We start from the raw sequence: 21,789 nt of genomic DNA, 5'->3' as shown, positions 1-21,789 counted from the left end.
TTAATAACGTTTCTTCGAGTTAAAAAAAATTGAAATTGTATAACCTTGTATTTGGACGAAACGTTTGACAACACTGATCAGAGAGTATTTGCAAAATAATTTTAGTTGGTCAAATGACAACACAAGTTCCAAATAACTCATTCACACCCTTTAGTATTCTATTAATGAATCTAATGGTCATTTTATAGTGTTCCACTATAAACCAAATGAACTACTTGACCTGCCTGTATTTTGTATATATATACAGTGATATATGGGTGTGCATATCGTGATCACAGTAAATATGACCTGCATATACAGTAAAATACTCGCATGAATATCTGCATCACAAGGTGCTCACATGTTGCAGCTTGGAATTCTTATCCAAACAGGTCATGCTAACACAGTTTGTGCTAGCTCTCAATGTGATTCCAGCAGCTTCATGTCTTGCATATTATGCTCACAGATTCTGTGGCTACTTTCTCTGTCTCGTGAACCAAAGGGACACAACACAACCATACCTTTTCTTGTATTTTTTCATGCAAATAAAGAAACAAACATTCAATTAAATAGAACAGTAGCTACGAGCTTCTTTGTATATAACCTTTCCACCCACCAAATTACCTTCTTTCCTAGCTGTTTGATGATGGGAAAACAAGCCTGCAATTACTGCATTTTAGTTGACAGTTCACTGGCTTTCGCATGACAGACATAAATAGTCTCCTCATCTGTAGGCTATAAAAAATCATTGTACCTGACTCTCTTTTACAGCAAGAGGGAACAAAGATATATATAGCCTTTAGTTGGAAGCAGAATCACCCACTATTGCTTTTACTCAATATACAATAATTTCTAAGAGAAGTAAACCTGAGAATGTCTTGGTTCCTTGTAATACTATTTCTCAGTCTCACATGTGGTACAACTCGTTCTGAGGGTAGCTACAACAGGAAGCTTCCCTCTGCTGTTGTGGTTGGCACTGTTTACTGTGACACATGCTTCCAACAGGATTTCTCCATGGGCAACCACTTCATTTCAGGTGCATTTTCACTATTTTAAAACGGTTCATAATTTCATATTTCTAGATATAGTCTAAATTTTGATATTTTAAGTTATGCTGTCTTATGTTTTCCTATACTCTTGATGACAGGTGCATCAGTTGCTGTAGAATGCAAAGATGGATATGGGACCACAAAGCCAAGGTTCAGGAAAGAAGTGAAGACAGATAAGCATGGGGAGTTCAAGGTACAGTTACCTTTCTCAGTGAGCAAACATGTGAAGAGCATCAAGGGATGCACTGTGAAGTTAATAAATAGCAGTGAGCCTTATTGTGCTGTGGCCTCTGCAGCAACCTCTTCCTCACTGCGCCTCAAGTCCAGAAAGCAAGGACTACACATATTCTCAGCTGGCCTTTTCTCATTCAAGCCTCTTAAACAACCAAATCTTTGCAACCAAAAACCAAGCATTCAAAACATGAAAGGCCTTGATTCTGTGAAAACTATATCTTATCCAAAATTAGATCCATCATTTCCCCCTCCACTGCAGGACCCAAAGACACCTGGTGGTCTCCTTCCTCCCCTTCCTGGTTTACCTGACCTTCCACCATTATTGCCACCACTCCCTCTTTTGCCACCCATTTCAGGAATATCACTGTCACCACCAGCACCTGCAGGAAGTACCAATAACTCCCCAAAGGTTCAACCTTTGGATCAGAAAATAGCTCACCCCAGTAGTCTCACATTTCCTCCTAACCCATTGTTTCCCTCACCTACTGTACCCAACCCATTTCAGCCACCATCTCTGAATCCTAACCCATTACAGCCCCCAGAAACATCACCAACTGTTCCTAACCCATTCCAGCCTCCCTCATCAGGATCATCACCACCACTGTTTCCTTTCCCAACAGTACCAGGTTTAACTCCATCCCCATCACCACCAGCTTTTCCCCTTCCTTTTCCCCCACTATTCCCTCCACCTAGCACCCTTGACACATCTTCCACTTTTTCAAAGAATGCCTCTCCTTAACTTAATACTACCATCCATTCATAATTGTCTAATAACTCCTTCTACATGGTGAACTTACTTTCTTTATGGAAATTGTAATATGGTTATGATATGAATAGAAAAATTAACATGGGACTACTGCTGAAAAAATTGGTACATGTTTAATGTATTACTACCAATAAATTTAAGGATGTGACCATTTTAGAGATTCAATCTTGCAAATTGTTATTATCTGTTCAAATCCTTGCTGATAAAAAAAAATCTGTTCAAATCCTTTAGTTGTTGATGGAAACTTCTGATTATGATACTGCAACTACGAATAGATATCTAAAAGTGGCCATTGATTAAGTAAATAAAATCTCTAACTACCATTTTATGTCTTTCAAATAAAATCCCAGAAGACTGTCATGAGAAAACAACACCATTCAATAGCAAGTATGGCTAAGTGGTCATTAATTAATTTGTTATTCTAAAAGCTTAAACAGAACCCGCCAATAGCCGTTAAAAATTCAAAATCATCTACACACTTATATAAATAAGCGAAACCCAACCCCTTCTTCTTTCTTCCTTTTACTCCCATTTTTTACAAACGCAAAACCAAAGAAAGAAAGAGTTCAAGAAGATGGGTGAAATAAACGTTCATACCCAGAACGAAGTCATCACTGCAATTTCTCCAAGATCAACGGCAACACAAACACCTCACAAATACAAATGCCCCAGCATTGCACCGTCGCAACCAATGCACGAGCACGCTGATCACACGTCAGTGGTGGAGCCCACCGACCTCTACCTCAACAACACTTGCTGCCGCTGTCAGCCGCCATGCTCCGCCGTCAACAACCCCATGAAGCGCCGATCGCCTCCCTCGTCCTCTGTCTCTGGGGAGCCCTCTGCCAAGAAACTCTTCTGCGACCAGGAGGACCTCTCCCTTTGCGGCTTCTCTGCCGTCCCCGTTCCCCTCAACCTCAACTCCCTCGTCAACAAGCGCCGCTCCTTCCCCGTCCTCCGCCGCTGCGTCTCCGACCCTTACCGCCCTCCGGCGCCTGCGCCGGCGCCTCCCACTCCTGCGGAGAGAGGCTCCGGGCTGCCGCCCCTGCCGCCGGGCCTCAGGAGGAGCGTCTCAGATGTCTCCGCGCCTTCGCCGTGTCTGAACTCCGAGGAGACCGCAGCTCCTGATTCAGTGGTACGGAGGGTTGGGGGATTGAAAGGGGAATAAAATGTTTTGATTTTTTTGGGTTTGGAATAATGGGTTTGTTTTGCTTTGTTTGTTTCTTTTGTGCATGTGATTGCAGAAACTGAGAAGGATGAAGGAGCGATTGAAAGAGATGAGGCAATGGTGGGATGAAGTTATGAAGGATGAGGAAGAAGATGAAAAAGAAGAAAACTGTGTAGCTGCTGAAGAGGACAAAGTGCTGCCTCAGGTACCTTGTGTTACTTTAATGTGTTTGGTTCTGTAATTCTACTGAGATATGTAATATATAATTTAATTTTGTAAACTATCTTACATTGTTATCCTAGTGAAGAAAAATTGTACATTCACTCCATTGTGGGGGGTGAATGGAGTTTAGGAAAGAAAACGATAGAAAAAAAGGAAAATGTAAGGAAGAAAAGTGATAAATGCGATGTGATAGAAAAGTAAAGAAAGAGATACGAAGAAAAATAGGTTGTAAATAAGATGGGAAGAAAAAGTAATTACGTGTTTATGAGAATCTATTGCATATTACTATGAATGGAGATTGTTTTAAAAATCACACTTAGATTATTTTTTCATAGTTGATACCATAGAAATCTTTATATTGATGAGTAGAAGTTAAGCTCAATAATATGTAATTCTAAAGCCTTGTTATTATTTTTTGGATATATAGTTTGACGGATTCTTATAATAATTTATGTTTTTTATTCAATCCATATGTTTTTGCAGGATGATTTGGGAGGAGAAGATTCCGAAGAAGAGATTAGTGTTGAATGGGCTGAACAGTGCCTAAGCCTGAGATTTAGGTGTCCTTGTGGAAAAGGCTATGAAGTTCTTTTTTCAGAAAATAATTGTTACTACAAGTTGTTGTAAGAGAAAAGTAGGAGAAAAGTAGTGTGAATGTTATAAACTTTGAACAATGTATATAAAGTCTTATGTTCTATCTCCAAGAAATGGAGGGAAATGTATTTTGTTCCATCTAGTAGTATGTAACTCTACAAAAGATCATAAAAGATGAATGACTTGTGAAAAGTATGTAATAATCCTCTATGCAATAATTTTCTTCAGTGGCCTTTGATAAACCTTATCTACAGTTCCTCTTTGCTTGAAATTATTTCTTGATGGGGTTTCCAAGAGTTGCCTTTGTAGAGTTGAACATTGAGAAGACATTTGTTTTTGCAACTGTTCTTGGAGGCATGGATTTAGAGAGAATCAAAGGATTGGATTTGGGGATCTGTTCCCCAGTCTTTTTTTCTAGTGTATATGTATGTTTAGCTACTACTTAGGTGCTTTGCTGCAATTGTTTGAGATTCTGAGGTAGTGTGCAGCAGTTAGTGATTTGTTTCTGTCTGGAATGTGGTTGAATTTGCTTGAGGTATGTCTTATATATACCACATCCTTTTCTTATATAACATTTTCATTTGCTGATTAGAAGAAAACTGCTTTAGCGGGTAAACCTTTTGTAATTAAAAGAAATAATCTTTCTGGATTTCTCACTGTGGTTTTAATGCAGCATGTCATTGTCACTTGGTACTAATGTCTTTTACAATAATTAGGGGCCACACAAACTAGCACTTGTTTGTTCCAGCTTCTGAAGACAGCACATTTTTCTGCAGTACTTTTGAAGTGAAGTGTGTTTTGTGTTTTGCATAATCAAATAATCAAATAAGTAGGGTTTGGATATAAGAACTACGCAATACTCCCACAAAAATTTTGCTAATTCCACCTTTGTACATAGTTAAACTGTTAAGTATGTACATACTGCAACTCTACAGAAATCGCCACTAAAATGAACACTAGTTCTACACTAAGATAAGATGATTTAATATCATAGATACACATGCCATTCTCTTCCAAGGGCTATGCAGTAGTGTCATCAATTGAAGGAAAGTAACATCGAGCTAACTATATATTCTTGTCAATTTGGCGGCCTGCAGAAAACATTAGCTTATTGTAAATGCTAGAATATTAACAAGACACCCTCTTAAAAAGTAAAGAAAGAAATATCAGCAGTAAGATGAATAAGAATGCAATGGTGAAAGAGATTGGATAACAGTGCATACATACCCTGATTTTTCTTATCAGTTGCTGATGCTCTTCTTCACTTGTATTCCTAATGACAGTAGGAAGTGACAGTAAACTCTCTCTATAAATAGCACACTGTAGATTGAGACAGTAGAACAACTCTTCTTGTACACCATATGCACGATGCTCTAGCAGCTGTCCTTTATCGTCATACTTCTCTAAACTTCTCATATCAGACCCAAAAATTCCACCATCTTTGGTGATGCATATGGGGGAAAAGTCACAAGTAGGTACAACAATGAACTTAGCCCAAGAAGAGTGCACTTTGTATTCTTTCATCACCCATATTTCAGTAGTTGCACTGCCTTCAACCGAGTAACACACACCGAGACATCCTCCCACTACCCTCAAACCACATACTCCACATTTTTCCGTAGTTAAATGATCCAACAGAGAAATCTCTGAAAAACTCCTTTGTACCAGATCAAAGGCAAGAATGACAGCAACATTTTTCTCCTTGGAGAAAACCAACCCATGAAGGGTCTCATTGAAGAGTGACCCAGCTCTGACTGCAAGGCAATTGCCAGGATCTGAATATGGAACATTGACAAGGAGACTGTTCCAGGAAGCAGTTTTGAAGGAGAAAACGTGGGCTTCGTTTTCGGCAGAAAATGGAATAATGGTAATCAAATAGTCATCTTTAGATGGGTCATACCCAAAACCATAGAGGAATTCACGGGTTATGTTATCATATTGAAAGTGTGGTAATTGTTTATGAACACCAATTGAGGGATTCCACAGGATGAGATCATCGCCCCTCTCGTAGTATAAGAGAATAAAGCCTCTGCATGAGCCCAAAATCTGAGGCTGATTGCGAAAATCATCGAAGTGAAAAAAATCGGGAATTCGTGGGGGAGAAGGAGGGGGAAGGAGGAGATGCACAGCACGAAGCAAACACAGCGTACCCTCTTCACGATCTATAAAGGGTTCGTTTGCATCAATGGATTGAGCATAAAAATCGTTTGATCTCATGAGGATTCGATGGGTGGGTGTGGCAGCAAGGTCGTAATGCGAAATGCCAAATTGGGGATCGGAAATGAGAGAAAGCCATGACTTTGAAACACACTTGAAACGCAAAAGGGATTTCACCGGCAATCTCAGAAGAATTTCTCTGATCACTTCCAGAGGGAGAAGAGGAAGAGTCTGGTTGTTCATGTCTTACTTTCCTTAGCGCTTTTTCTCTGATGCTATCAATCTATGTTTCTTATCCGTTTTTCCCTTTTTGTTACAATACTTATCACGTTATTTACCATTTACACTAATTTTTTTTAGACATGTTCAGCAATTTCCTAAAGTTGTCTCTGTAAACCTCCAAGAGAAAATGGTTAAAGGCCCATTGAAGAACAAGGTAGGAACTCAGGTTTATTTCAAGCAAAACAATGATGAATCCATGTGTGTCTTAGTTGTGCAACCCTTTGACATGCACAATGTGATCAATGAGTAGGGACATGTTGCGGTAAGAAGAGCCACCTTGTTCCATTGCTTTCCTTGCCATGTCTGCATACTTTCTAGCCCTTTCCCTTATCTCTTTTTTTTCTTGGTCTTCACCCATTACATTCTCAATAGAATCCTTCACATTTTCCCTGGTCACCTGAACCATAGACTTATGTTCCTCCCCCAAGTGCACAACAGATTCAGCTCCTGCACTCACCCCAGTCTTCACCACTTGTACAACAAGTTGCTCATTGAGGAACTGCTCAGCAAACAGAGGAAAAGTTACTAATGGCACGCCAGCACAAATCCCTTCTAGTGTGGAATTCCATCCACAATGTGTCACGAACACTCCTATTGCTGTATGTGATAAGATCAACACTTGTGGCGCCCAACCCTTGATCAAAAGCCCTCTCCCTTTCACCCTTTCTTCAAACCCATCTTCCAACAGCCACTTCTCCATCTCCTCTCTTCCATATGCGCCTCTAAGCACCCAAATGAATGGCCTTTTAGTCGCTTCCAAACCTCTCCCGAGCTCTATCAACTGCTCTGGTATTGCACGGTTTAAGCTACCAAGGCAGACATAAATCACTGACCTCGGAGACCATGAATCTAGCCACTTCACATATTCATTCCCATAACTTAAGTTTCTCCTACTTCTTAGAGACTTGTCAATATCATCCCTATTGGACAATGACACAGGGCCAACACACCATACTTTATGACCCGAAAATCTTTGATACTCTTTCACATATTCTGCTTCCAACTCCTCAAAACTATTAACCACTATCCCATATGATTTTTCTGCAACTTCCATTACTTTCTCACGTCGAGCCTTCAACGTCAGGTCTGACCCGGGATTGAATATCCCAGGGAGTTGAGATTTTTTCAATTCAATTCTATGGGGAATTCTGGGGATAAGAAATTTCTCTTCAGCTGACACAGCTTCATAGACTTTATCCTTTTGTAAATTGTGGGTGCATAGGAGACAGAAACAACTGGTTCCGTCAAATATTATTATTGGGACATTCAACTTGTTTGCAACTTCAGCCACACACAAGAAATATTTGTCGACAATTATGCAGCTTGGGAAGGGTCTTTGCTTTTCAAGTAGCTCTTCCAGTGGCTGCTGCAACAAGTCTAAAGCGATGCTGAAGTTGTTTAGTAGATCCATTGAAGGCAAAGTGTCTAAGCTCTCACATCCCTCTGGTAGTCCAACTTCCTCACATGGAAATTGAACATTTAGAATTTGAATGGATGACCCAGATCGAATCTCTTTGTCTATGCCTGCTTGGAATTGGATGGAATTGAGGGGTGTGGTCACTATGCTCACTTTCACTTGGCGTTGTGCCATCAATTTGGCCATGTCTACCATGGGGAGAAGATGACCTGGGGCCATTAAGGGGATGAAAACAAAGTGGAGGTGCCTAAGGGCCGTTGAATCCATTGCCATGGAAGGTTTCTCTGTCCTGAAAATTGATTAGGAAATTCAAGTTAATTGTTTAATACATTAATGAAAAAAATTAGTTCTCCCAAGTAATTACTGGATGAAAATCTCTAAGTACTCATGTTCAATACAATAAATATGAAAGGGAGTACCTCTCAATTTTGGTCTGACATGTTGAATGTGCTAGTTTAGATGTTTAATTATCAATATCAAACAAGTGAATGTAAAATTACTAATTTTAGGGGTTAATGACACAAAAATGATGCAAACAAAAGGGATAACACCAATTTCATACACATTTAGCCTGGCTGAGAAAAATGCATGGTTCAGATCAGAAAAGTCAGTCCCTTTGAGCAAACCTAGAGAACATGCCAAGCAAATATATGCGGTTGAAAATGTAATCAATATATAATCAACTATAAGCCACCTGAAAAAACAAAGTATAGCTTGAACTGATACCTATAATCACTATGCACGTGTGAGTGAGGATTAATTGAACATGAATCTGTTATCCAAATTCAAGGCACTAAAAGCTCCAACTCATGTGACACACAAAATTACAACATGCAGCAAATAGCAAGTAAGAAACACAGCATATAATTTATTGCACAACCCATATTTTACATAACCAACCTGAAGGGTTCGGTGCAGTGCTGAAGAAGATGATAAGCCCGACCAGTGGGTGGGAAACACACCTAGTATGTCTTCTTCGAGAGGCTGATCACTTCTTCTTTAGGAGAGACAACTTGCCCTGTGGTCCTGTCGGGATTCAACAGGAAAACAAGCAGAAAAAAACATTGAAGGTTGTGCCTTCTACAGTACTTTAGATTCCTTTTTTTTTTTCCATGATATCTATTGATGGAAATAAAAAAACATAAAATAAATACTTCCATGGACTAAAATTAATTTATCCACCGCCAAAAATTTAATTTTGAGAAAACTGATATTAAAAAACTTCAACAGTAAAAAAACATTTTTAAAATGTCCAGGGAAAAGTATTTGCCAGAGTTTGTCACCTAAATACCCTTAGATTCATACATAAAATCTCTTGCTAACAGTGGAAGGTTTTGAAATAAAATCCAGAAATGCTTGCCATAAAAATGGAGATAGGCAAGGAGCATATGCATATCTAGTGTGCTTTAGAGCAAAACTTAACCATATTACAAATTTTTCGGCAAACAATTTCTTATGAGAAAGGATACAGTTTTGATCATTGTTAAGAAGTTGAAGCATAGCTTTTGTTTGAGCAACAAAAGTCACATAGAATGTCAGAAAACTATGTAAAAGCGCACTGGAGAAACAAACTGCAAACACAATAACTTTAATAGCAAAAAAGGATAATCTGAACCACAATAACATTAAGAGCAAAAAAGATAATCTGAAACTCAGGTAAATTACAAAGTCCACTGATACTCCAACTTTATTGAAATCACCACTACAACAGAGACTATTTCTGCATTAACACTGATTTAATATCATATGTAAGACATTCTCTTCTAAGTGCTATGTTTCTGCTAGCCGTGTCATCAGTTCAAGGTAGCTGTATATTTCATGGCCTGCGGGAAACAAGAGTGTCATGTAAATGTTAGGATATTAATTGGAAATTCTCTGAGATTTTAGCAGAAAAACAGTGATATAGTAAAATGCCATGGAAAATCCTAATTATTTTTACTCTTAAAAAAGTTGTTTTTTCTTACATTACTTTCCCTTTGAATCGCCTTTGATTGATTATTAAAGCTTGTGAGTTAGCAAGGCATCAAATATTTATCCAAGCAAGGATAATTAAATCCACCACCATCAGCTATGACGGAGATTAGAGATAGTGGAAAATTGGAGAAAAAATTAGACATAAGAGTTTGATATTCCATGATTCAAGATGAATAAGAAAGAATATAATGGTGAAAGGGATTGGAGAACAATGCATACCTTGAATTTTCTTGTGTGTTACTGCTGATCATCTTCACTACTTGGGAACAGTAGACTCTCTCTATACAGAGCAGACCTTAGATTCAAATAGTACAACTCTCCACCTCCACCATATTTGAGAAATTCAAGGAGCTCTCCTTTATGATTACGTTTCTCTAATCTTCCTCCAATGTTTGATCCAAAAATTTGACCATCTTTAGTGATGCATACAGGCCAAAAGTGGTCGTTGAGAAAGTCATTAATGGGTATAACCACACACTTAGTCCAAGATGACTGCACTTTATATTCTTTCATCATCCATATTTCTGCACTTCCACACCCTTGGACCTTGCAGCACACACTGAGGCATTCTCCCATTACCCCAAAACTATGAACTTCATATTTTCCCATAGTGAAATGGTCAAACAGAGGAATATCTAACAAACTCTTTTGTATCATATCAAAGGCTATAATCACAGGGACATTTTCATCCTCAGTGAGAACCAACCAATGAATAGCCCCACTGAACAGTGCCCCAGCACTGAAATTCTCTCCCATGCATTTGTATGGAAAAGAAATGCTCTTAGATGGAACATACAAAGCAGTTTTGAAAGAGAAAATCAGGATTTCAGCTTTCCTCTCATAACTTTGAGACTCAATGTTTTCAGACTCCTCTAATCCAACAAGAACTAAACAGTAGTTAGCTGTTGATGTGTCATACCCAAAAGCATACAGAATTGTATCGGTCAAGTCACATTCAAAGTTTGGGAATCGTTTATGGACACCCATTGATGGGTTCCAAAGAATGAGATCTCCCTGGTAGCATAAAAATACTAGTCCTCTGCATGAACCCAGAAGCTCATATTTGTAATGAAAATCATCACTAGGGCGTGGGGGTGGTGGAGGGAGGCAAAGGAAATGCACTGCACTGGATTGTTTGAAAAGCCGTGCGTCTATATCTATGGATTGAACAAGAAAGTCCTTTGATTTGATAAGAACTCTATGGGAGGGTGAAGCAGCCAAGTCATAGTGGGAAATGCCAAATTGAGGAGTGGAAATGAGAGAATGCCATGACTTGCATACACACTTACAAAGCAACACAGATCTCACTGGCAATCTCAGAAGAATTTCTCTTGCCAACTCCAGAGGAAGAGTGTGGTTTTCCATGTTCTTTCTTTCTATTAGAGTTAAGAAAGAAAGAGAGAGAAAAGACAAACTGAGAAGGTAACTTTGTATTGATTATCACACTAAGTACAAAGGAAAACAAGGATTCTCTTTGTGTAGAGAATGAAAGGAAACAAAGCTGTGAAGAAAACTGTAAAACCAACCATTCACACAAAACAGATAGAAAACAGTGAGCTTGACTCATTCACTCGTTTTGTTTCTGTCTGACTTATTATAACATGGCATCAACTTTTAGAATAGCAGCTGCTACTCTCTTTTCCCATTTCCCATTTCCAATAAACAATTAAACATGAAATGGAAATTGGAAGCTCTTAAAGAGGTATTTCACTATTATATTTGCCACTTGTTCACTTTTTTATATATAAAAAAAAACATCTTTAAAATTGTGTCACTTTGAAGTTGTGTTTTGTGAAGTGTGGTTAAACTTTTCAAATCCTGAGGAATGCTGATCCATGCTGTCATCTTGTATATATAAGCAAGGAATCATTAAAGCAGAAAGTGAAGATGCTAATTTCTTCTTAGGTATAGATAGCTGGAAATAAGCTCACTTTAGGAAAATCTAATACCTATCAACATATTTGAAAAAAAATAATGAAAAATGTTATTTTGATAAATACACAAAGATATCAGTTTACAACACATAGACACTGACACGGATATGGACAGAAAAGTATAAGATAATGTGGATACGGAACATGGATTATACAATTATGAATTATATAAACTGATAATAAAGATTTATGTGTACAAGTATGTTTTATTTTTTTTAGCAGAAAGATATTTTTTTATGACTGGTTCAAAAGGATTGTTTATCATTTTTATAATCATATTAAAAATTTATACAATAAGTTTAAATTTTTTGAAAACTAATATATTTTTCATTTTTTTTAAATTGTGTCAGAACCGTGTTATAATTGACATAAATTCAATAAATATTTTTTTTGAATTGGATATTTTACCAATACATATCCTACAAATGTCAATGTTCGATACGTGTATCCAACACAAACGTACAAACCTCTATTTTAATAGGGTAATTTCAAAATTCTCTATCTCTTCGGGTAAAGTTCATATTTTAATAAAAAAATAATTTTCTGCATGATCATGAAAATATCTATCAACTTTATCTGTATAATTTTCTTTTAGATAGGACTTGTTGCTTTTGGAAGCTTGTGTACACACCACCAACAACTTCTCCAAAAGATGCTATTTTTAATTTTGTTCGTACCACGCACTAGTCATTAGACTTTTAAAATATAGTTTCATTGTTAGTATTTTTACTAAAACTCATTTTTTCAAGACTTTGATTTCTTTAACACTGGGTTTTTGGAATCCTAATAATTTCTCATTTTGAAGAACAATAATTGACCTCTTTTTTACTTGTTTGTCAGGACATAGAAACTGTTTAATTGGACTATGAAAATTATAAAATTCAAGTATTATATAAGTTAAAATAATCATATATATGTATGGTGAAAATCTTATAAAAAGTGAGTATTACGAATAACAAAAAACAATTAGATCACATGAAAGAGTGAAACAATTAGATCTTATAAAAGGACTTTTATTTTTTTTAGTTTGTATTTACTGAATATGTTTTAAATATTTCAAGGTTGAGTACCGTATCATATCTACTTATTCTTTTATCTTTTCTTATTTTATTATTTTAAAGTCATTTGTTTCATTTTAATCATATATTATTTTTATTTTTAAAAAATAACGATCTCTCGACGTCTTGATTTATTTAGACCTTTCAAATGTTTATCATTGAAATTTACTTGTACAGTACATAAACTATTAAATATTATTTTATTTTTTTAAGAATTGCATTTTTAAAATTAAATAATATTTTTTTTTCACGGTTATATTTTTAGAAGGAGTTTTGATTGTCAATTCTGAAACCCTTATGACAATGTGTGGAAAATTTGAGACTCGAATTTGAGAAGGAGTTTTTTTCAGTTTTTGTTTCTCACATTTTTCTCAAAGTTTTTTTTTACTGTGTCTTTTTATTTTTTTTAGAAGTTAAATATTGATATAAAAATAAAATAAGAACACTTCTAAAAAAAAACCACAATTTTATATTGAGAAATTCTCAATATATATATATATATATATATATATATATATAGGTATGTATTTTATATAATTTTTCATGTAGAACCAATTCAACCCGTTTGCAATAACTCGACCCGACCCGCTAAACTATTGGGATCCGGTTTTGATTTAGAATACCCTTTGAAATATCTAAACTAAACTGCACCACAATTTTGCCTTCAAAATAGACCACTTCACTCTAGCAACTCTCACCCAAACTTGAATCTTTTGTCTCACAACTATCACCTCTGGTATGTTCTTGCTGGGGAAATTGTATCAGTTATGTATATTCATTGCACTATTTATAATGAAACACTGAAATGGGGTCACAAAGTAGAACATAGACAACCTAGTTATCCTATTTCTTGTTCCTTGGTTACCTCTTGCATCTTACCATGTCTTTATTTCTTAAATTTGAGTTGTTTATGGTTTCTTTCTTGCTTAATGTTACTCACAGATGTGACATTGGTTTGGATAATACGAAGCATTGAACTCATTCCCTTACAGCAGAGACACTGACGAAGCTTTTTGGGAGGAGAGTTGCATCAAAATTTTGTCTGATGTGGGTGCTTCAGATTCCCCAAATTGTCAGACATACACCATCTCAAACCCACCTCTGCTACAATTCCCGTGTCTATTCAAAACTTCCGGTCACTTTTGCTTCATTGAACCCTTCAACAAACCCCATCAATGGCATAAAGACCGATAACAACCAACTGATACAGTCATTGTGCAAAGGTGGGAGCCTTAAGCAGGCTATTCATCTCCTGCTGTATGAGACTAATCCAACTCAGCAGACTTTTGAGCATTTAATCTATTCATGTGCCCAGCACAACTCGCTCTCCGATGGCCTTCACATTCATCGCCATCTTACCAACAGGGGTTTTGACCAAGACCCGTTTTTGGCTACTAAACTTATCAGTATGTACTATGAGCTCGGCTCCATTGATCGTGCTCGCAAGGTGTTTGATGAAACGCTGGAAAGAACCATATATGTCTGGAATGCACTCTTCCGAGCACTGGCAATGGTGGGTCGTGGTGAGGAGCTGCTGGATTTGTATGCCCAGATGAATTCCACTGGGGTCCCTTCGGATAGGTTCACGTATACGTATGTGCTCAAGGCTTGCGTTGTTTCAGAGCTGTCGGTCTGCCCTCTCTGGAAGGGCAAGGAGATTCATGCCCATATTCTACGACATGGCTATGAAGCAAATGTTCATGTTATGACGACTCTGTTAGATGTGTATGCTAGGTTTGGCAGTGTGTCTGATGCAAATTCCGTGTTTTGTGCAATGCCTGCCAAGAATTTTGTCTCGTGGAGCGCTATGATTGCATGTTTTGCAAAGAATGATATGCCTATGAAAGCACTGGAACTGTTTCAGTTAATGATGCTTGAGGCTGGTGATTCAGTTCCAAATTCAGTTACAATGGTTAGTGTGCTTCAAGCTTGCGGAGGCCTTGCTGCATTAGAACAAGGGAAGTTGATTCATGGTTATATCCTTAGACGGGGTCTTGATTCTATACTGCCAGTTCTTAGTGCGCTTATTACAATGTATGGAAGATGTGGTGAGATTTCGATGGGACAGAGGGTGTTTGATAGCATGAAGAATCGTGATGTTATTTCTTGGAATTCTTTGATTTCTATTTACGGTATGCATGGTTTCGGAAAGAAAGCGATCCAAATTTTTGAAAACATGATCCACCAAGGAGTTTCACCGAGTTATATATCATTCATTACTGTTCTGGGTGCTTGCGGTCATGCGGGCCTTGTTGAGGAAGGAAAGATTTTATTTGAATCCATGCTTAGTAAGTACAGGATCGATCCTGGTATGGAGCATTATGCTTGTGTGGTGGATCTTCTTGGACGAGCTAACAGGTTAGATGAAGCAATCAAACTAATAGAAGATATGCATTTTGAACCCGGACCCACAGTTTGGGGTTCCCTTCTTGGGTCTTGTAGGATTCACTGTAATGTTGAACTTGCGGAGAGAGCAAGTGCTATGCTTTTTGAGTTGGAGCCTAAGAATGCTGGAAATTATGTGCTTTTAGCCGATACTTATGCAGAAGCTAAGATGTGGAGTGAATCAAGGAGTGTAATGAAGCTACTGGAAGCTCGTGGCCTTCAAAAGCTTCCAGGTTGCAGCTGGATTGAAGTGAAAAGGAAGGTGTACTCGTTTGTCTCCGTTGACGAGCACAACCCACAAATTGAAGAGGTTCAGGCTTTGATAGTGAAGTTGTCAACTGAGATGAAAGAGCAGGGTTATGTCCCACATACAAATGTTGTTCTCTATGATCTTGATGAAGAAGAGAAGGAAAAAATTGTATTGGGACACAGCGAGAAGCTTGCAGTTGCATTTGGACTCATTAATACTGCAAAAGGCGAAACCATAAGGATCAGAAAAAACTTGAGATTGTGTGAAGACTGTCATGCTGTTACAAAATTTATTTCAAAATTTGCTAATAGAGAGATTCTTGTTAGAGATGTGAATCGCTTCCATCATTTTAGAGATGGAGTTTGTTCCTGTGGTGACTATTGGTAGTTTTTGCCAGAATACCACGCTGTTCAATGCTGCTATGGCTTCAAACACTATCAGTTCCAGTTCTGATGTAGATTTATTCTTTTTTAAATGAGCTGGAATAATTTTATTTAATATACCACAACCATTTAATTTCTAAAAACTGTGATAAAATCTTTTACACCATGTCAAAGAAATAATTTTTCCTAAAAGTTTATGCTATTTGTAAAGACACTTAATTTTATGGCATCTGTTAACATAGTGCTATTATTTATATCTACTGCTATAAATCGTGTCTGTAAGGACCACAAAATTGCTTACGCATAATAGTTAGCACAGATAAAATGTTGCTGACACTTGACCTTTTTTTCCTTTCAATACATGTGATGTTTATCTTAAATTAGAAAAACATAAAATAACGTTATAATCAGGTGACAAACACTTGCTGCTACACCACAACAGGCAGAACAACTTGACCTGCCTTCATAAATTGACAATTTTGCAGCATTTTTTTTGTTTTCGACATCAAACACACCTTTATGATATTAGTTGTAGCTGAACATTCATCTGGGTTAGCCTCTATTTCTTATTCCGTAAGAAAAAAACTCAAGAACTTCAATTTCTTATTCAGTAAGAAAAAACTCAAGAACTTCCTCGCCTTTGCCTCGAACACATATTTTAAGATTAAATTTCAGTTGATACTTATTGATACTGTGATAGGCAACGCAATTTCAGAGTAACTGATATTAGAAAAAGAAAAAAAAAAAACAAAACGTGTAAGTTAGAATGTGTTAATGCGTTTCAAATTTAAAACCGTTCAAAACGGCTTCACAATTTAGCTCCCCATTAATAACGAATTACCCAACATACAATAATAAAATAAAATATTAATATAGAGATAAAGATAAAATGAGAAAAAAAATATATACACCATAAAACAGTTACTAAGAATAATCATATTTATATATAGGTACAGTTATTATTCAATCACTATTTGTATCATTAAACTCAAAATTAAATTATATTCTTTTATAAAATTTAAATAAAAACACACAAAAAAAATACTCGAAGCTGAGATATCATAACTCAGAAGCTGAGATATCACAGTAATATAGAGTATGAAAGCTTTATAAAAAAAATTATAAAAAGCAATAGAAACCCTAGGGTCAAAGATCAAAACAAAAAACCCTGGGTAGCCTCCTCCGAAACAGAGAACCATATTCTCCGTCAACAGTGAAGCGATTCTTCGTTTGTTTACGCCGTGTGCTTCCGACGAAGGATGGAGGTTGTTTTGGCGTCGTCGTCTGTTGACGGCGGAATAGGGTGCTGGGACCTTCACACCGGCGCGGAGCAGCTCCGCTACAAATCTTGCTTGTCCCCTTCTCACGGCCTTGTCTCCGTCGGTTCTCGCTTCATCGCCTCCTCTCAGCTTCGAGAAACTTCCGCAACATCTGGTTCTGTTCTCTTCTGGTCCTGGTCCAAGGTTGTTCCCTTTTCTTCTTCTTATTATTTAACATTTTCTTCTACGATGGTAATTATTAATAATGAATGATTGAATGAATGAATTGATGATGACATTGTCACTTGCATTATGCGTGTGCAGCCTCAAGTTGAAGTGAAGAGCTTTCCCGCTGAACCTATTAAGCCCCTTGCTTCTAATCACCCGGGAACCTTCATTGTTGGTGGAGCTTTGTCTGGTGATATTTACTTTTGGGAAGTAAGTTTTTTTTTTTGGTGATCCATTATTTTTTTCAACTGTCTGGTTTTCTGATCAATAATTGGGATTACTTGCTTTACCCTTACTTCAGAGAAATCAAATATAGTCTAAACATGTACTGAAGTTTTTGTGGTGTTAGGTTGTGGAGAATTATGAATTGAAAGTGAGGACTTAATTTATGTCTGTTTCTGTTTACTGTACTGTGCTGAGTTGCTTGCATTGATTGTAAGGTTGAAACTGGTAGATTGCTTAAGAAGTGGCGTGCACATTTTAGGGCGGTTACTTGTATGGTTTTTTCTGAAGATGACTCGCTGTTGATATCTGGTTCTGAAGATGGAACCGTAAGAGTTTGGTCTCTCTTCATGTACTTTTCTCTCCCTTTTTCTATTTTTCTTTCCGTTGCAGTAGTGATTTTTCCTTTTAGGATAGTGTACGGCTTGGGTGCTAGCAGTGCTAACTATTGTGGTATTTGCTGCTCTTCATTTCGTGGTTCAGGATATTCGATGATTTCAGAGGGCAGCAGGCAAATAATCTTTATGAGTATAGTTTTTCAGGACACACCCTGCGCGTGACTGATGTTGTTATTGGTAATGGAGGGTGCAATGCAATTATTGTGTCAGCTTCAGAGGATCGAACTTGCAAGGTTTGTCTTACTGTCTTTGTGTGGTGGTGGTGTAGTAGAAAAATAGATAATCAATGAAGTACGTTTACTCAAGAATATGTTTGAATTACTTCTTATATTTTGAGATAGTTTATGTATATGTTTGAATGTTTGTAATCAACTTAATTGGATTGTAATTTGTTCTTCTGTTAGGTATGGAGCTTATCTAGGGGAACACTACTAAGAAATATAGTATTCCCTTCAGTTATCGATTCCATTGCATTGGATCCAGCTGAGCACGTCTTTTATGCTGGCAGTAGAGATGGAAAGATATATATTGCTGCACTTAACGCTGTAAGCGTTGCTACTAATAATTATGGGATGCATATCATTGGTTCTTTTTCTAACCACAGGTTGTCATTTCTTCTTTGTGTTTATTTTAAAAAGTATAGACTTGTTGATGATGCTTATCACTTGATGTTAGTTTTGCGAATATGCATCAGTGTTTTGATTGTAATTATCTCTTTGAATTGCATATATATTTTGTAAGCTTGAATAATTTAGTTGCACGCATTTATTGTCTTGTGCTCCTGTCTAGCTCGTGTATGATAGTTTCTATTTGCCAATTGCAATAATATTGATCTTAGAGAGCAACAACTTGGGATTTGAGAGTAGTTAGTTTTTGTTTAAGAATTTAAGGATAAATAAAGTGAATATCGAGTTCCCACAGAATTTAATTGTTAGCTATGATGAACTCAAAGAAACATTTAGTCCCCTTACTGATTACAATAGATGATGAATTTGAGCTCGTTTATGTTGAAATTCATAGTTTGTACGTCCAGCTGATTCCAGTTTATTAGTTCAACCCATTTCAAAAAAGGATTGCTTGTTCTTTGGTTGTTATCCTTTTTCTCTTACATCATGAAAATACAAACTGAGCTGTTATAGCTTTTGAACAAAACATCAATCCATGTTCTGAGTTTGAATTAAAAAATGGTGACTATTTATCTTTAAAGCAGTAGTTGTTTCTAGACTTCTAGCTAGGATTGTCAATTGTGCACTATACTGCCGTTGTGGCATATCATGGCTATTGCCTGTTCCATTGAACCCATTGCATCATGGCTTGCTATTGCACATGAAGCAGCATAAGGCACGACCCTGTATCACAGCTATTCATGGTATTAGCAGGGGCAATGTTCATTCACGATTTAGTTTATTCTGTAACATATCATATTCCTCTTTGCTAGTGGTCATGTTATTAGAATAAAAAGTTGGTTTAAGCTATGCAGTGCCATTTAACTAATTTTGTTTCTCGATGTAACAGCAAGGCAGTTACTTGCTTAGCATATGGCATGAGTGAGAATTTGTTAATATCGGGGTCAGAGGATGGAATGGTTCGTGTTTGGAATGCAAGAACTCGTAACATTGTCCGCATGTTCAAACATGCTAAAGGTATTATATAAACAGTGAAATATGACCTGCTTTGTAGAAAGAGTTTTGATTGTATCTATGTTTAGTAATGCATATTTTATGCTATTTGTCATGAACTTTTTTCCAATGATTTTCTGCTTTTTCAATGGTCAAACGTTTTTTCATTTGCAAAATTAGAATATAATGAAGACTGGCAATTTATTTGTGATATAGTAAAGCAACTAACGTACCTCATGTAGAGGAGCTTTTACTTAATTATAAGAAACACTGGTGCCCAGTTGTTTTACTTATCTAGTGGGACTTGACAGTATTCTAATTATATATTCAACTCCTATTTATATCTGCTGCTATTGGGCTTTCTTTTTTTAAACTTTTATTTTTGCTTAATGCCTTTGATACGTGATGCATTGTTATTTAACTTGGATAATACGATATTATTTTTTCTCTCAATATGTTCTGCGTGATAGCTTTTTACACTTGGTTATTGTTCAAGGTTTTTTCTCATATGGCATATCCAGTCACTAAGTATTGTGGATTCTGCAGGGCCTGTAAATAATATTATCGTTGTTAGACGAGAAAACTCTAGTAATCACATATCTTCTAATGTACAAACATCATCAAGAAAGCAAGGGGCTAATTTACCCCCTCCATTGGAAAAATATGCAAATTCAATAGATGAAGACTCAGATATGAGCACTATGGTCAGTCTTGTGGGTGGAAGCAGTTCTGTGGTTCCTTCATACATCAGTTCTCAACAGATATCTAATTACATTAAGGAACTTCAGGTTTGTTATATGATTACTCCTCTTATTAAAGGATGATCATTACCTGATTTTGATTGTGATTAACGTTTTGTTTTTGTTTTTAACCTATGTCTCAGCATCAAGGGTCATCTGCTGCTTCTGAAATGGAGACGGAGAAACTAAAACATGATTACGAAATGTCAATGCAAATGACTAACAAATGGAAGAAAATGTATGAAAACTTAAATAAATTTTGTGTACAAGAACTGTTGGATGGCAGTCAAGCTACAACCTTAGATGAAAATCAAAATTAAGACATTTTTTCTTGTCATTTTCACTTTTCAATTTGTAGATCTCTAGCATCATTACATTTCCTTCTGCCAGTTTCCAATCCATAGCTATTGACAATCTTAGAAAAAAGTTTTGGCATAGATTAATGACTTTAGAACTTTGGCGAATCTTTCATGATTCTGTTGTTATTATGGTTTAATAGGTTTGATATTCGAACTACAGAAATATTTGCCCGTTTTATATGGGGTTCATGGCAAGTAATTTGATTAAAAAAAATTCATATACACGTCAATTTATTTACTAAACTATATTATACGATAATTTCATCTGTGCTTAGATGTTTGTTTGTTTTGATTTAGTTTTTATACAATTTGTATTTGTTTTTTTTACAATTAAAATATTCTTAAATTAATTTTATAAAAGTAAAAAGTATATTTTAAAAAATTAAAATTTCAAAAGCTGTTTTAAAAATATATTTTTAGGATTTGGTTTAGATAAAAAAAAATAACAAAAAGGTGTGTGTATATATGTATGTCTATATATATATAGAGTTTATCATGAAGTTTTAATTTTATCAATGAATGATTCAAATTATTTCACCAATATGATTGCTGAAAATTCTGTTCGTATTTGATTGTTGTAACTTGCAATAAAAAGAAGTTATAACCTTTACATTTTAACATAGATGGGACCTAATTATAAGGAATATAGTTTTTGAAATACGTGCTTTCACAAATTAAAAAATGACGATATAAAGATTATTATTTTTTACTAATTTTCTAAATATTATAACAGGAGGTTCTGAAATTCTGAAATTAATTTAATAGAACAAAATAAAACTTAAAGCTTTAGAACTAGCTTATATTCAATTTCTTACCAAATACCATGAGAAGGGGAAAAAACGAGGTTAATTGTGTTAAAAGGACAATTCAATATAAACTAACAAATGCAAAGTTTTAAAGGATGTTACAAAACATATTTTATGTCTGCACATGTATTAATTTATGCATATAGGTTTTCAAAATAAAAAACAAAAATGAGACACTTATTTTACAGATTTTAACTGAACATGCTGAAATCCAATAATTTTGTTAAATAAATACAAAACTGTAACTTTGGCGATAAAAAAATGTAAAAAAGACAACAGAATCAGTCATTGTAAGTTTATTTTTTA

At 36.1% G+C, this 21,789-nt stretch overlaps 6 protein-coding genes and 1 pseudogene across 7 annotated transcripts; 4 read left to right on the top strand and 3 right to left on the bottom strand.

Moving 5' to 3' along the window:
* The first annotated feature begins 412 nt into the window (after window positions 1–412).
* On the top strand, window positions 413–2,193 carry LOC137823803 (uncharacterized). The gene is made up of 2 exons (XM_068629080.2): window positions 413–1,015; window positions 1,127–2,193. Exons 1-2 carry the CDS (start codon window positions 853–855, stop codon window positions 1,999–2,001), a joined length of 1,038 nt encoding a protein of 345 aa, XP_068485181.2. The 5' UTR covers window positions 413–852; the 3' UTR covers window positions 2,002–2,193.
* A 52-nt stretch (window positions 2,194–2,245) lies between these two features.
* On the top strand, window positions 2,246–4,254 carry LOC137823804 (uncharacterized). The gene is made up of 3 exons (XM_068629081.2): window positions 2,246–3,163; window positions 3,273–3,401; window positions 3,902–4,254. The coding sequence occupies exons 1-3, from the start codon at window positions 2,603–2,605 to the stop codon at window positions 4,043–4,045; spliced, it is 834 nt and encodes a 277-aa protein (XP_068485182.2). The 5' UTR covers window positions 2,246–2,602; the 3' UTR covers window positions 4,046–4,254.
* A 601-nt stretch (window positions 4,255–4,855) lies between these two features.
* Window positions 4,856–6,412, bottom strand: LOC137823802 (F-box/kelch-repeat protein At3g23880). Its single transcript, XM_068629079.2, has 2 exons — window positions 5,240–6,412; window positions 4,856–5,103 (listed from the first exon to the last, which is right to left on the bottom strand). Exons 1-2 carry the CDS (start codon window positions 6,410–6,412, stop codon window positions 5,074–5,076), a joined length of 1,203 nt encoding a protein of 400 aa, XP_068485180.2. The 3' UTR covers window positions 4,856–5,073.
* A 181-nt stretch (window positions 6,413–6,593) lies between these two features.
* LOC150025339 (UDP-glycosyltransferase 73C3 pseudogene) lies at window positions 6,594–8,141 on the bottom strand (annotated as a pseudogene). The gene has a single exon (XR_016514575.1). The product of XR_016514575.1 is annotated as a UDP-glycosyltransferase 73C3 pseudogene (transcript).
* On the bottom strand, window positions 6,594–11,485 carry LOC137823488 (F-box/kelch-repeat protein At3g23880). The gene is made up of 3 exons (XM_090293467.1): window positions 10,062–11,485; window positions 8,769–9,691; window positions 6,594–8,157 (listed from the first exon to the last, which is right to left on the bottom strand). The coding sequence occupies exon 1, from the start codon at window positions 11,205–11,207 to the stop codon at window positions 10,080–10,082; it is 1,128 nt and encodes a 375-aa protein (XP_090149593.1). The 5' UTR covers window positions 11,208–11,485; the 3' UTR covers window positions 6,594–8,157; window positions 8,769–9,691; window positions 10,062–10,079.
* Window positions 11,486–13,481: 1,996 nt separating this feature from the next.
* On the top strand, window positions 13,482–15,964 carry CRR2 (Tetratricopeptide repeat (TPR)-like superfamily protein). The gene is made up of 2 exons (XM_068632172.2): window positions 13,482–13,570; window positions 13,777–15,964. Exon 2 carries the CDS (start codon window positions 13,880–13,882, stop codon window positions 15,854–15,856), a length of 1,977 nt encoding a protein of 658 aa, XP_068488273.2. The 5' UTR covers window positions 13,482–13,570; window positions 13,777–13,879; the 3' UTR covers window positions 15,857–15,964.
* Window positions 15,965–16,963: 999 nt separating this feature from the next.
* On the top strand, window positions 16,964–20,655 carry LOC137825807 (protein ROOT INITIATION DEFECTIVE 3). The gene is made up of 8 exons (XM_068631595.2): window positions 16,964–17,315; window positions 17,436–17,549; window positions 17,780–17,913; window positions 18,045–18,192; window positions 18,364–18,563; window positions 19,475–19,602; window positions 20,125–20,366; window positions 20,462–20,655. The coding sequence occupies exons 1-8, from the start codon at window positions 17,112–17,114 to the stop codon at window positions 20,636–20,638; spliced, it is 1,347 nt and encodes a 448-aa protein (XP_068487696.2). The 5' UTR covers window positions 16,964–17,111; the 3' UTR covers window positions 20,639–20,655.
* Window positions 20,656–21,789: the final 1,134 nt, after the last annotated feature.

This window comes from Phaseolus vulgaris, chromosome 8 (assembly GCF_051622355.1).
Source record: "Phaseolus vulgaris cultivar YP4 chromosome 8, ASM5162235v1, whole genome shotgun sequence".
NCBI lineage: Eukaryota > Viridiplantae > Streptophyta > Magnoliopsida > Fabales > Fabaceae > Phaseolus > Phaseolus vulgaris.
This window is presented reverse-complemented; position numbering and strand designations above follow the sequence as displayed.